This window comes from Yamadazyma tenuis, chromosome 2 (assembly GCF_029203305.1).
Source record: "Yamadazyma tenuis chromosome 2, complete sequence".
Classification (NCBI taxonomy): Eukaryota; Fungi; Ascomycota; class Pichiomycetes; order Serinales; family Debaryomycetaceae; genus Yamadazyma; species Yamadazyma tenuis.
The window spans coordinates 343,237-356,707 of NC_089462.1; the positions used below are offsets into that span (position 1 = coordinate 343,237).

Below are 13,471 nucleotides of genomic sequence, written 5' to 3' on the forward strand. Positions count from 1 at the left end.
AGCCACATTATATAGCATTAGTATTACTGTATTAATAGATTCAATTTGTGTGAAGCAGAAGCTCGATACATCCAAAATTAAGGGGTACGAGACGTGTGCAGGTTTTGCTACTCTAATCCAAGTTGCTCTGAAACGATACCGGATCAATTTCATCGGTAGCATTGACCAGCAACTAGCAGTTATTATGGAATATATTTGCAACAGTCCAGAAAGGGCAACTAATAGGGCATGGTGAAATTTAGGCTATGCTTGAGTCATGTTAGAAGGTGGTATTATGCTTTCCTAAATAGGATAATTAATTAACAAAATAGCGCCAACCTGTAAAAATGTCTGGCGATGAGATGACGTGTGCAGGAGCCGGAGAATAAATGGTTTCTTTTTCCTGGGCCACTTTTCTCAGAACCTTACAGAACCTCCGGCCCGACCAAAAACTATAAAAGCTCCCAATATCCCCCTTGCGAATTTTTCTTTCCCTTCTTTACCGATTTATTCATAGATATACACATAAAATGCAATTCCAATCTGTTATCATTGCTTTAACTGCCATTACCGCTGTTCAGGCCGCTAACGCCTCCAACGCTTCCAACGCCACCAACGGATCCTCCATCTCCGATGATTCTGGTGCTGCCTTTGTTTCTACTGGTTTGTTGGGAGCCGCTGCTGCCGCCGGTGTTGCTTTGTTGTTGTAAGCTTCTAGCTTTCTACTTAGCATAACAAAAATTTCGTTTCATTTGGTTGTTTTAATTTCTCCCGTTGACTAATGCTATGTCACTTTCCATCAACGGCTGTTATTAAAGTATTGTATTGATTATATATTTTAATAGAAAATTTCATTGTTCAACGATTAGACGAGATGCCACATGTTCCGAGTGCCTGGTCATGTGCCAAAACCGGGCCATTTGGAAGCATGACTGTAAATATGACCATAAACTCGTGACCGTACTCATGACCATAAACCTAACGGTTGTTTGGGATGACCAAAGCCTAATCTCGAGACTATCTTTAGGCAGCATTGTCAAGCAACTCTAGATGTGCACGGGTTCTCACGCACTGATAACGAGGCAACACAGGCGAGCCTCCTGCACGTTGCCATGGCGGCACTGAAAAAGGTTTTGCAGGTTAGAGCTGTATTTGCATGTTGGACCCACCCCGTGGCAACCGCAGCAAGCCTTGCGCCACACATTGCTGCTGGAACTCGTCATGGACTTCTTTGAACTTCCATGGAGTTCTTGCTCAGTGGGTGTCAATTAGGTATGCTCAACTGTCTTGCCACAGTTACTCATAGCTGGCTTATGTGGCGACGCGGAAGAGCGATCTTGGGTAGCAAAGGTTGAGTGAGGGCAGCGACGCTGTTGCGCAGCATTTGACAGACTGCGAATTTTGCAATCAGCCGTCAATCTCATCTGAATCGTCTGAATCTCCCATCAACTACCTTGATAGGTAGGGCGCAGTGAACTGTTCTTACCGCTACGCAGGTGCACTCAGCCATGGTACTCGTAGGTCTCGGGCACAAAGTTCTGAAGCATCTGCAAATTGCTGCTAATGTCAACTCCATTCAGCAGAAGCTGGTAAAGCGCCATATCCGTCTGACTCTGCCACCCCCCAAACATACGGAAGCTGAGCAGCCGAAATTGGTCGTTGAACTTCTGGAAAATGTTGGTGGGGCTGCGCTTCAACCCCACCAAAAGCGTCAAGGTCGAGTAGTAAAAGAGCATCTGCACACTAAAGAAATCGTATTCAAGCATCAACTTGTACACACTGGGCCGCCAAAGAAATATGAGACGTAGAAATGGCACCCGGTCATCGTTCTGGACCGCCAGGGCCATGCACCGCTCGAACATTTCAAGGGCCCACTGCAAGTCCTCGAACTGCAGGCCCGTGTACAGGCTTTTGTAGCGATAAAGCTCGGTTTTCAAGTGCTCAACGATGGGATAGATCTCATCTAACTGGGTGGGGGAGAATATTTCTGTCACGTAGAAGAGCCCCGTGTACGGCAGGCCCACAAGCGCCGGGAGGCACTCGCCTATCGCGAGCTTCATCAGCAGCACGAGTCGCACCAAATCGACCGGCGCGCTCGCCACGTCCACGCCCGCCACGTCCGCCCCCGCCAAGTCGAGGAGCGGCATCAAGTCGTACAGCTGGAGCGAAAGAAACGTAAAGAGGATAATGGCCGAAAATACTAGCTCTGCCGCCCGCACCAGCGTGAGGCCATGCGGACTCCGGCACACCTCATCGGTCGCCGCCATCGTTTGCACCAACGAGTTTCCAAAAAACTCGAGCACCATCTGCTGCACCTTGTTCTCCAAACCGCCCAATTGCTTGTACTCAACTTGAGGCCCAAGGTCCTCCACCAACATCTGCGAAAGTGACACCTTATCCGCCAAAAACATCGACAGAATTGAGTACATGTTCAGCCGTAGAAGCAGGCTCTGGCCCCAGAGATGGGGCACCTCGTTCATCCAGAGCTTGTCGAGAGGTGACGGGTTGCGCTTCATGCCCGGTTTGATATTGTTTCTCACAAATTGGCTGTCGAACTCCGTCAAGAGCCGGTACTCGAACTTGGAGATGCCCAATTGGACGTACATCTTGTTGAGAACGGCCAGGTTGACGAGGGTGTCGTATTGTAAATGGTTGAGTGAGATGAGCGACGATTCAGATGACGGTTCAGATGACGATTCAGGGGCCACGCCACGGGTCGGATTGGGGTATATGCACTCGCGGTGGGTGGCGGCACAGTACTCACACTTGGGGCGAGCCTCATCGCAGGCGATCTTGAGCTTGCGACAGCTGAGACATCGGACTTTCCTTGCCATTGTGGTTGCAAGAAAGCGCGCAGCGCGGAGCGAATAAGTTAGTTATACGAGCAACTTTTGTTCAGGACCAATGAGTACCTAACGTGGTAATGGGAACAGGTGACATTGCCTTTGTACCTGTTAGTGTGTTTGTGTTGCACTTCCTTCCCTCACCATTGCCCCCGGTACAAACTCTGCGAGTCCCAGAAGCCGCTCCTTCAAGCTAAAGTCGCTGGCCGCTAGAAGGTACATGTCTCTATCCATATCATGCTCCCAGCCGCCAAACCTCTCGAAGCTTTTCTCCCTAAACATCTCTGCAAAATCCCGAAACACGCTGTGCTGGTTACTAAAACTCATCCCGCAGAGTAACGAAATGATCGAGTAGTAATAAAGAATCTTATGGCTCAAGTAGTCGCCAGCCTCTATCAAGTCATACACCTTGAAGTCCATGAGAAACACATACCGGAAAAGAAGCACATAGTCATCGGTCTTCATAGCTCTGGCAAAGCACCGGTCTAGCATGTTCAACGACCCTTCAAGAGCGCCCCAGTATCCGTCGTCATCGCGCGGCCGGCGGTGGAGGTCATCCCGCAAGTGCTCGACCACCGGGAACGTGGTGCTGGCGTCGTGATCTCGCAAGAATTCTGCCAAGTAGAACACCCCGTGGTATCTGGTGTGGAACATGACAGGTAACGCACAAGCCATGGCTGCCTTCATCAGCAGCACAAGCTTGATCAAGTCCAGGGCATGGGGCCGGGGGTCCACGAGCGGGATCAAGCAGTGCGGTTGCAACGATAGAAATGTAAAGAGAATGATTGACGAGAAAACGGTGGCCGCCGCCGTCTCCACCGTGAACTCCTTACCGTGCACGAGCTCATCGATGCTCTTGCGAGTCGCGTGCACCGCCTCACCAAAGTAGGCGAGGGTTATGTCCAGCATCCGCCGGGTGGCGTCGTGGACCGAGGTGGAGGTGCCAAAGGTGTCAAACACCCCGTGGGGTCCAAGGTCTTCGATCACCATTTGTTGCAACAGAACGCGGGCCTCGAGATGCAACGATGTCATGGCATAGACATTTTGGCGGAGCTGGGCACTGCCTTGCCAGAGCCGTGGTACCTCTGTCAACCAGAGCTTGTCCAACGGCGAAAGGTTGGGATTGTCTGCTATCTGATGGAACGAGAGGCTTGTTTCTAGGAAACAAGCGTGGAACTGGCAGAGAAGATGGAACTCGAACTTGTTGATTCCGAGCTGTGTACACATGGAATTGAGCAGACTATCATTGTAGAGACGGTACGAGGTGCCAGAAGTCGGCGACCGAATGGTGGTGATTTCTTCTACCATATGGGTGGAGGGTTCTTGTGATATAGGCGGTAGAAGCGAGGGTGATTTGGAGCTGCCATAGACACATTCGCGGCCAGTTGCGACGCAGTACTCGCACTTGGGACGGCCCTTGTCACAGCCAATCTTGAGCTTGCGACAGCTGAGACATCGGACTTTGCGTACCATTAAACTGACAGATCAGAGGTAGGCAAAGATGTTCTATTTTTGATAATTTGCAGATAGCGCGCACAATATGTCAAGCTCACATACGGCGGCTCCCTGCCCCCATCGTCGCCCCGCCTGGCCCTATATCGGTCCCCGGCCGCGCGGGTCCCCCGCCCCCATCATCGCCCCGTCTCTCGCGATCTTCGCGATCCTCCCTATTTGTTCCCCCGCTTCGCACTTTTTTCCACTTACTCCCACCATGACAAAGTCTCAAGTAGAATTACTAGCTCACCAATTGCCGTACGGTGACGGCAGTGACAAGGTCTTCGGCATGGAGAATTACGGGAACACCTGCTATTGTAACTCGATTCTCCAGTGTCTCTACCACACCCACAACTTCAGAGTCCACCTCTTGTCTCACCACAAAACTCACCATGACCGGAAACTCAATCTATACGGTATCAAAACCCACAACTTCACCAATAAGTACGAGATGTTGGTGCAAAAACGCAGCAAGGAGCAGCAGAAGGCGGCCGATGATAAGGGCCGCTCGTCCCGGAAGGGTTCTATCTTTGGTATCAAATTCAACTCCAGCTCCGGCCCCAACGGCGGTGTGGCCAGCTACCTGGACAGTGAGATCCCCAACAAGAAGGGATACATCTTCGAGTTGCACAACTGTCTGTACCTATCGGATGAGCAGCGCAATTTGATCTCCCGGTACGATAATGATGATTTCAAGCGAATCCCCGTCATGGTCACCAGACCGTCGCAGAACGTAGACCAGGCCATTGCCGACAAAAACGACTACTCGCAGAGCTCCTCGATGCTTCTCGGGGGCGACACGGGGGACGGGACTGCCTCCGGGACCTCCACCACCGCTCCGGTGCCCGATCCACCCGTGTCCAAGGACGACGGACAAATCTCGTCCCAGCTGAGTTTCATTCTCATCGGCATTCCTTACCCCGAGACTTTCCTCCAGAACCCCATCAACCCGTTCAATCCCAGTCCCACCAGCGACCAGCGGAAGCGGTCGGCGCTCATCAACGGCCCCATCGTCAACCTCGACCACTCACTCCAATTACCCAGTGAGCAGAACGATGATTCAGCCCTCTTGTACGCCTTGAAAGACATGTTCGAATGCATGGTGGAAAACAAGAGCAACACGGGGGTGGTGTCACCCAACTACTTTATGCAAAAACTTAAGGAAAAGAACTACTTGTTCCGTCAGAATAACATGCACCACGATGCGCACGAGTTTTGCAACTACCTCATCAACGAGATCATCGAGTGCTTGAACAAGGAGAACGGGCCCGAGGATAACTGGTGCAACGACCTCTTCCAAGGCCGAATCACCAACGAGACCAAGTGTTTGAGCTGTGAGACTGTGACCTCCAAGGAGGAAACGTTCTTGGATCTCTCCATCGACATTCCTCCCCACTCCCACTCCAACTCACTCACCAACCTCTTGAACAACTTCTCGCGGCTGGAAATCTTAACTCACCAGAACAAGTTCTACTGTAACTCATGCTCATCGCTTCAGGAGGCCGTCAAGACCATCAAAATCAAGTACTTACCCGAGGTGTTGGTGATCAACTTAAAGCGGTTCAAGTACGACGACAAGGTGGACAAGTTGATCAAGCTTTTCGATATGATTTCCTATCCGTTGAAGTTGCGGCTCTTCAACACCACCTCCAACCCGGACAATGCACAGAACAACTTCCAGTTGTATGAGCTTTCGTCGCTCGTGGTACACATCGGTGGTGGCCCCATGCACGGGCACTACATCTCTTTGTGCAAAATCAAGCCCAAGATATGGCTTCTTTTCGACGACGAGACGGTTGAGATTGTGGACGAGTTCTTTGTCATGAAGTTTTTTGGTAACGGGCCTGCTCTTGCCAGTGCCTACATCTTGTTCTACCAAAAGTGTGATTACTTAGAGCCGGGAGAAGAGGACAAAATGGACTTTGGTTTCGACATCAACGATATCTTTGACGGAAACGACTACTCCATCGACAAAAATGGTACTGTGGAAGTCAATGGGTATACTCGTCTGGGGAGCGGCATGACAGAGGATAACGAAGCGGACAACGATAACACCACTTTGGACCTGTCGGTGAAAAAGTCGTCGATTTCTTCTAAAGTGGACGACCACTCGCTCGAGCTGTCTACAGATACAGTGCCTGCCCGTAAAGCTCCCAACATCTTCAAGAAGAACTTCCGGCTCGATACCCCTTCTGTTTCGGTTGTGTCTGGATCTTCGACTGCAGTATCTACTGAACCATCTGCTCATGTGCCAGTAGCTCCGCAAACCCTTGCACCAACACTGCCTGATACCACGGCGGTGCCGGTACTGCCCCAGGCGCCGACATCGCAAGGGCCTGACCACGAAGTGAAAGAGAAGAAGTCGTGGGTCGGAGGCTTGAAACGGCGAGAGCTGAAGCTTGACAAGGGAGAACGCAAATTGAGCTCTGGAAGCTTGGTACTGAATATACTGGAGGAGAAGGAGGAGGAGAAGGAGAAGGAGAAGAAGTCCGAGAAGGAGAAGAAGTCTGAAAAGGAAAAGAAGTCCGAAAAGGACCGGAAAAAACTGCTCTTTGGATTCAAGCGGAAATAGACTTGGATCTGAGATCTCGGATCTTGGGAATCTTCCAAACCCTGATTCCTGCCCAAAATTATACTTATACTATATTGCATCCTCACTATGCTCGCCTTATGTACCATTCATCAATAGCAAGTGTGACCATCCACGCAGATATTGGAGGCAGCAAACTTCAGCTTACCCAACTTTATATGCTCTTTTGGTGCTTTATGGCTGTTGTCTAGTTCAATTTGAGTTCATTGAGCCTGTAGCACTCAACTGGGCGGCAGTGGCCATGGAAAGTGTCTAAGCTTCTGCCAGTAATGATATTATCGATAATGCCTTAGAGGCCTCGGAGTTGACACCGAGGCACGTGATCTTCCGCACGGGAAATAACGTACTCATCTGAATCCACACGAAATAAACCGCTTACAAAACCGCACATTAAATCTACAAATACACCACACAAATGACCGCCACTATAGTTTCTCCTACATTGAGGACCACGTCAACGTCCAGGCTCATCACATTAGCTGCCGGGTGCTTCTGGGGGGTGGAGAAGGTGTTCGTCAAGCAGTTTGCTGATCAAGGAATGGTTGACATCAAAGTAGGATATGCCAATGGGATTCCTTCCATAAGCGAAATCGACTACAAAAGAGTCTGCAGCGGTGAAACCCAGTTTGCTGAAGCAGTGCAGATTTCGTATGAGCCCTCCAAGTTGCCGGTGGGCGATATCTTGGATATCTTCTTCAGAATGCACGATCCCACCACGTTAAACCTGCAAGGACCAGACAATGGAACACAGTACCGGTCTGTGGTGATGGCCCACTCGGATGACGACGCCATACTTGCCCGAGCCGTCAAAGAACGGATCCAAAAGGAGTACTATCCAAATCACCAGATAGTCACATTTATTGAACCCATCAAGGTGTGGTACGATGCCGAAGACTATCACCAGGAATACTTGAAGAAGCACCCTACCGGCTATGAGTGTCCCTCACACTTCATTCGCACCAAGCCAAAGGTTTGATGTTGAAGGTTGGCATTGGAACGTTATAGATGAATAAATTGGATCATATTAGTGGAAGATCAAGTAGAAGCGCGTAGTGTCGTTGGTGATGTGTCAGTGGCTAGTGAACATCTTGACAGCGTGGACATATCCCCACTCAAGTCGGTCGCTAAATCGCATCACTGCTCAAAATCTCAATCTCATTCTCATTTTCATTTCATACGCGTCAATGTCTTTGTGGGTAGACAAGTATAGACCCCGTCGTTTGGACGCGCTTCTGTATCACGCGCCCATCACCGCCAGCCTCAAGGCGCTCGCCAGCACCGGCGATTTCCCTCATCTTCTCGTGTACGGCCCCAGTGGTAGTGGGAAAAAAACCCGTGTGTACGCTACTCTCCACGAGCTTTTTGGTCCCCAGGTGGAAAAACTCAAAATCGACGTCAAAACCTTCACCACCCTGTCCAACCGGAAATTGGAGTTCAATGTCTTAAGCTCGCCCTTCCACTTGGAAATCACCCCGTCCGACATGGGCAATAATGACAGAGTCGTGATCCAGGACTTGTTGAAAGATATCGCAAGCACCGAACAAGTTGATTTCTCCAACTCCAAGAACAACGGCACGCCCAAGCACCGCTTTAAGGTGGTGATCATCAACGAGGCCGACTCATTGACCCGAGATGCCCAGGCTGCCTTGAGACGGACCATGGAGAAGTACTCAGCCAATATCCGGCTCATCATGATCTCCAACACCACCTCCAACATAATCCCGCCCATCAAGAGTAGGACCTTGTTAGTGCGGATTCCCGCGCCATCGGTCGCCGACATCACCGCCATTTTGGCCGACGTGGCCACCAAAGAGTCCGTCCACTTCACAGCAGACCCCGTACAATCGGGCTTCTTGAGTCAAGTGGCCGCCAACTCGGACCAGAACCTCCGCCGGGCGTTGCTTAGCTTCGAGACCATCCTGATGCTGAATGCCTCCGTGGCCTGTGACGGGCAGAACGCGGTGGTGACGTTGGACTGGGAAGTCATCATCAAAAACGTTTCGTCTTCCATCTACACCAACCGCTCTGTGTCAAACTTGGCCAAGACTCGCGTAGTGTTCTACGAGTTGCTCGCCCACTGTATTCCCGCTCGAATCATCTTAAAGGGTGTGCTCTTTGAGCTTCTTCGTTTGTGCAACAACCACAGTAAGGCCCAGCAGTTGGTGGAAATCGGGTCAATGTTCGACGAACGGTTGAGTTTGGGATCCAAGGCCATCTTCCACTTGGAGGGCTTTGTGGCCAAAGCCATGGTGGCTCTTGAGTAACGAGTAACGTTTCTTTCCGTATATACCACGTATAAACTATTTAAACCTGAACCTTATTGTCACCTGACCGCTTGGAGTCGGCCTCGCCGTGCTGCAACTGGTGCTCAACCGGCACCACCTCGTCGTACGTTGGCGGTGGGGCATTCGAGCTGCCTTCAGCACCGCCAGCTGGAACCGGGGACTCGCTGTTACTACCGTAGTCACCTACAGCAGGGACAAAGTCACTGTACAGAGCAGCGGCGTGACTCGAAGGCTGGTTGTCGTCACCATCGTGGTGGTGGTGTCTCTGGTTTTCGGTATCGGCGCTCACGTAGCCGGTTCTGGGGTACTCAATTATAATAAAGTAGAGACTGAAAAGTAACCCCGGGAAATGGGCCATCAACGTTAGCAACACGCTGACCAAAAACTCCTTGGTGAAAATTGTTTTCTGGAGCATGAACACCGGTGCCGGTGGCAAAAAGAACGCCAAGAGGCACAAAAGCAGTTTTTGCAAAGTGGATAACATTATCAATAAGAACAGATAAGGTGGGCTGGGGATTTAATTTGAGATTTTGAGTTCGCGAATCCGCACAAATAAAGGGTGACTGACAAGCCAGCACCATGGATTACGTGAAAAAGGCGATTTGGGGGCCGGATCCCAAGGAACAGGTATGTGCTAGGGTTTGGGGTGTTGCAAGGGGTATCTGTGTGCTTTTTTTGCCCAAGTTTTGACCGCTACTAACGACTTTAGATGAGAAAGATCAACCAGCTTCTCAGAAAGAACAAACGAGAACTTGAAAGATCCATGAACCAGTTGCAGCCCTTGAAGAAGAAAACCGAAGGGTTGATCAAGAATGCTGCTAAGGCTAAGGATCTCAAGACGGCACGGCTCTATGCCCGGGAATTGCAGAACATCAATAAGCAGTATAACAAATTGCATTTATCGAAGGCCCGAGTCGATTCCATCAACATGTCCATTAACGAGCAGTATTCCATGAACAAGTTGACGACAAGCATGAAGAGCTCGACATCGGTGATGCGAGATGTCAACCAGTTGGTGCATTTGGGGGTTGTTTCAGGAACAATGCAAGAACTTCAGAAGGAGTTGATGAAGTCAGGCATTATAAACGAGATGATGGATGACATGATAGACTTGGATGTAGACGAGGACGAGTTGGAAGACGAATCACAACAGGAGATCAACAAGATCATTGAGGACTTAACTAAGAATGAATTCAGCAAGATAGACACCCAAGTGCCCACTGAGAGTGTCGAAGAGCCTCAGGAACAAGAAGCTGCGTTCGAAGAGGACCATGAGGCCTTGGATGAAATGAGACAGCGATTGCGGGCCCTACAGGAGTGAACTCTTTCGGTGTAGAATCCAGTATCTGTGTACCATAATATATTTAGTAGCCGTTGGGTTCGCTTTGTGCACCATCTTTTTGTACACTATATTCTGTCCACCTAAACACTAAAGAAGTATGAAACTAAGCTAGAAATGGCTAACAACACCACAGTAGCGGCCCATAAACTAGAACCAGAGCTGTCATGGAGTTGGTCACAGTCGTCACCGTACTGCCTGAAAAATTCTTCTTGCGATGTAATGGCAGCTGCAGTGGAAGCATCGTCAGTTTCTTCTGTAGACTGAGGCTCCAAGCTTTGGCTGTAGACAATTTCGCCAGGAGTCTCTCCTGTGATAGGGATGTAGTTAAACAACCCACCAGAATTTCCAGTGTTCGAGGCAACCAAGTTTGAGTCAACCATAAGGCTCAGGTCGACACTGAAGGGCAAGAACCAGAACTTCTTTCTCTTTTTTTCTTCACAGTCATCATCTAAGTTCTTGTCAACATCAAAATACATGCCAGTACTGATTCTGAAGTCATTTTGAGTGACTTTTTGGTCTGAGTTGTTGAGGTTTTCGTGATCAAGATCATATCCATCATAGCTGAAAGAGTACAAGATAGGCTCCAAGTCTTTTTCGTTCAAGACTTGGCTTTCAAATTGTGGTCCTTGGCCACTTTGAGAGTCTTCTTGTTCAACTAACAAATCACTGGGGTCAACGAAGTTAACGTGGGAGTGGGGTCTGAAACTTTTAAGATCCATTTGTGGTTGCAAAAAAATGCAATTTTTACAAAATGAGAAGAAGTTTTTGATATTGCAGAAAAACAATGAGACACTGAAAGAGAGACTAAGCAGATATAATATATGGTTTAACAAAAACCTCAACTGTGAAAGGTATTTCAGATAATGGGGTGGTATAAGTAAGCCCTTGCCTTTTAGGAGATTTTTAGGGGCAACTGGCAGCCTTCACGACCATTTAATTTACCCTCAGCAGACGCCAATGCTGGGAGACGCTACCGAAGACCTCCAAAAATATCCAAAAAGACCCCATTAATAAACCCACACTCCAGAACCTCAACACCCCTTATATAAATCTCTATTTCCTCCTATAGCGCTGACAATGGCCATAACTACCTGCCACCCAAGCACCTCGTCGCACACGACCCGCATGCATCTCAAAAATTTTAAATCTCATCTCTCGCTTTTCACCACTAAATATGTCTTCAAGCAAACCAAGGGTGGCCCAGGTCAGGAACCCCACGTTACCATCCCAGACCACACCCGAGCAGCGGTACTGGCGAGGATTCGTCAGCCCCCAGCTCATCAAGGAGACCCACCCCATTAACCACATCCACTTCAACCCCCAAGCACCTCACGACTTCGCAGTATCGTCATCCACAAGAATCCAAATTTACTCCGCCAAAACCAGACAGGTGATCAAAACATTCTCGCGGTTCAAAGACACAGTGTTACTGGGAGAATTCCGCCATGACGGGAAGTTGTTGGTCGCGGCCGACAAGTCAGGGTTGGTATCAATCTACGATGCGTACCAGCCTCGAAGTCTTCTTGTAAGTTTGAATCCCAGCACTTATCCAACTCACGTGGCGAAGTTCCATCCCACAATGGGCAAGCAGTTGGTGACAGGTTCCGACGACCGGGTGTTGCGGTTGTACGACATCTCCGAAACCACGTCGGGCCCAGTGGTGGAGTTTGACGACTCGCACCATCAAGACTATATTCGAAGTGTAGACTTCATTCCCGATGCCCCCCACCTCGTGGCCACCGGGTGCTACGATGGAATAGTACGTGTGTTTGACACGCGGGCCCACGAATGTGTCGCCAGGTTCGAGCACAATAGTCCCGTTGAAGATATTTTGGGGTTCTCCTCCACCACCATCATGACCGCTGGAGGCCCACAAGTCAAAATATGGGATCTTTCCACCAACAAAAAGGTCACCGAGTTGAACAACTTCACCAAGACTGCCATGACCTTGCACAACACTCACGATAAGGGGTTGCTAGTGGGTTCATTAGATGGCCATGTTAAGATCTTTGACTCTACTTCCAGTGCCTGGAACGTCAAGTTCGGATGGAAGTTTGGATCCGGAGGTGTATTGAGCTGTGGAGTGTCACCCAACGACCACAAGCACTTTGTGACGGGGTTGACCTCGGGATTAGTATCGATTAGGACCCGGAAAACCGAGCCTCGAGTCAAGCAGGGGGTTAAACAGACCAGAAGCAACGCATACAACCGGATGATGAAGGGAATGGACTACAAAGGAGAAGAGGAACAGCGTATAGTATCGTCGTCACAGCAAAGCACCAAGAAGTTGAAGACGTTTGAGAAGCTTTTGGGTGGTTTCAAATGGTCTGAGGCTTTGGACAGCGGGTTTGTGAGTGGAATCCCTAAAGAGCATACTATTACCATATTGAGCGAGTTGAGAAAAAGAGGTAAAGTCCGGGTTTCTTTGGAGAATAGAGACGAGATCTCCTTAGTGCCGATATTACTGTGGTTCCATAAGAATATAGAGGACGTCAGATCGTTCAACTTGATAGCTGACTACTTGTCTGTGATTTTCGAGCTTTACGGGTCGTATCTCTCGACAAATTCAGACTTAAATGATGTTTTCGAAAGCTTGATCAAGAAGGTCGAACATGAGGTCAAGAAATCCAAAGAAGCCAACGAGATCAAGGGAATGCTTGAGCTTTTGGCCGTCTAATTTGTACATTATACATTGTCATCAATTTACATACTTTATATCATACTCACCACCCTTTGGATCTCTTTTTCTTCTTTCGCTTTGTCTGGATTTTCTCGTTGTACGCCAGTCGACAAAATTCCGAACAAAACCACTTCTGTTTTCCCACCGTGTATTTAAGGGCCTCCACCCGGTTGTTCAACCCGACACACTTGTAGTGGAACCAGTCGCCGTTGGGGCAAGCGTCTTCGTTATCACAGCCAATCATGTCACCAAATGACC

General features: G+C 49.4%; 9 protein-coding genes across 9 annotated transcripts; 6 read left to right on the forward strand and 3 right to left on the reverse strand. All coding sequences in view use genetic code 12, as the record gives it.

Moving 5' to 3' along the window:
- Nucleotides 1-509: 509 nt before the first annotated feature.
- On the forward strand, nucleotides 510-689 carry PSN45_001431 (uncharacterized protein; the record flags this gene model as incomplete). Its single annotated transcript, XM_066157659.1, has 1 exon — nucleotides 510-689. The coding sequence occupies one exon, from the start codon at nucleotides 510-512 to the stop codon at nucleotides 687-689; it is 180 nt and encodes a 59-aa protein (XP_066013756.1).
- A 792-nt stretch (nucleotides 690-1,481) lies between these two features.
- On the reverse strand, nucleotides 1,482-4,130 carry PSN45_001432 (uncharacterized protein; the record flags this gene model as incomplete). The annotated part of the gene is made up of 2 exons (XM_006689922.2): nucleotides 1,482-2,787; nucleotides 2,986-4,130. 2 exons carry the CDS (start codon nucleotides 4,128-4,130, stop codon nucleotides 1,482-1,484), a joined length of 2,451 nt encoding a protein of 816 aa, XP_006689985.2.
- A 403-nt stretch (nucleotides 4,131-4,533) lies between these two features.
- On the forward strand, nucleotides 4,534-6,888 carry PSN45_001433 (cysteine proteinase; the record flags this gene model as incomplete). The annotated part of the gene is made up of 1 exon (XM_006689920.2): nucleotides 4,534-6,888. The coding sequence occupies one exon, from the start codon at nucleotides 4,534-4,536 to the stop codon at nucleotides 6,886-6,888; it is 2,355 nt and encodes a 784-aa protein (XP_006689983.1).
- A 433-nt stretch (nucleotides 6,889-7,321) lies between these two features.
- On the forward strand, nucleotides 7,322-7,882 carry mxr1 (Peptide methionine sulfoxide reductase; the record flags this gene model as incomplete). Its single annotated transcript, XM_006689921.2, has 1 exon — nucleotides 7,322-7,882. The coding sequence occupies one exon, from the start codon at nucleotides 7,322-7,324 to the stop codon at nucleotides 7,880-7,882; it is 561 nt and encodes a 186-aa protein (XP_006689984.1).
- A 208-nt stretch (nucleotides 7,883-8,090) lies between these two features.
- RFC5 (Replication factor C (RF-C) subunit) lies at nucleotides 8,091-9,170 on the forward strand (the record flags this gene model as incomplete). The annotated part of the gene is made up of 1 exon (XM_006689919.1): nucleotides 8,091-9,170. One exon carries the CDS (start codon nucleotides 8,091-8,093, stop codon nucleotides 9,168-9,170), a length of 1,080 nt encoding a protein of 359 aa, XP_006689982.1.
- A 40-nt stretch (nucleotides 9,171-9,210) lies between these two features.
- Nucleotides 9,211-9,675, reverse strand: PSN45_001436 (uncharacterized protein; the record flags this gene model as incomplete). Its single annotated transcript, XM_066157660.1, has 1 exon — nucleotides 9,211-9,675. One exon carries the CDS (start codon nucleotides 9,673-9,675, stop codon nucleotides 9,211-9,213), a length of 465 nt encoding a protein of 154 aa, XP_066013757.1.
- Nucleotides 9,676-9,770: 95 nt separating this feature from the next.
- Nucleotides 9,771-10,512, forward strand: VPS24 (Vacuolar protein-sorting-associated protein 24; the record flags this gene model as incomplete). Its single annotated transcript, XM_006690412.1, has 2 exons — nucleotides 9,771-9,818; nucleotides 9,901-10,512. 2 exons carry the CDS (start codon nucleotides 9,771-9,773, stop codon nucleotides 10,510-10,512), a joined length of 660 nt encoding a protein of 219 aa, XP_006690475.1.
- A 101-nt stretch (nucleotides 10,513-10,613) lies between these two features.
- Nucleotides 10,614-11,252, reverse strand: PSN45_001438 (uncharacterized protein; the record flags this gene model as incomplete). Its single annotated transcript, XM_006689917.1, has 1 exon — nucleotides 10,614-11,252. One exon carries the CDS (start codon nucleotides 11,250-11,252, stop codon nucleotides 10,614-10,616), a length of 639 nt encoding a protein of 212 aa, XP_006689980.1.
- Nucleotides 11,253-11,707: 455 nt separating this feature from the next.
- On the forward strand, nucleotides 11,708-13,210 carry utp15 (U3 small nucleolar RNA-associated protein 15; the record flags this gene model as incomplete). Its single annotated transcript, XM_006690410.1, has 1 exon — nucleotides 11,708-13,210. The coding sequence occupies one exon, from the start codon at nucleotides 11,708-11,710 to the stop codon at nucleotides 13,208-13,210; it is 1,503 nt and encodes a 500-aa protein (XP_006690473.1).
- Between the last annotated feature and the right edge of the window lie 261 nt (nucleotides 13,211-13,471).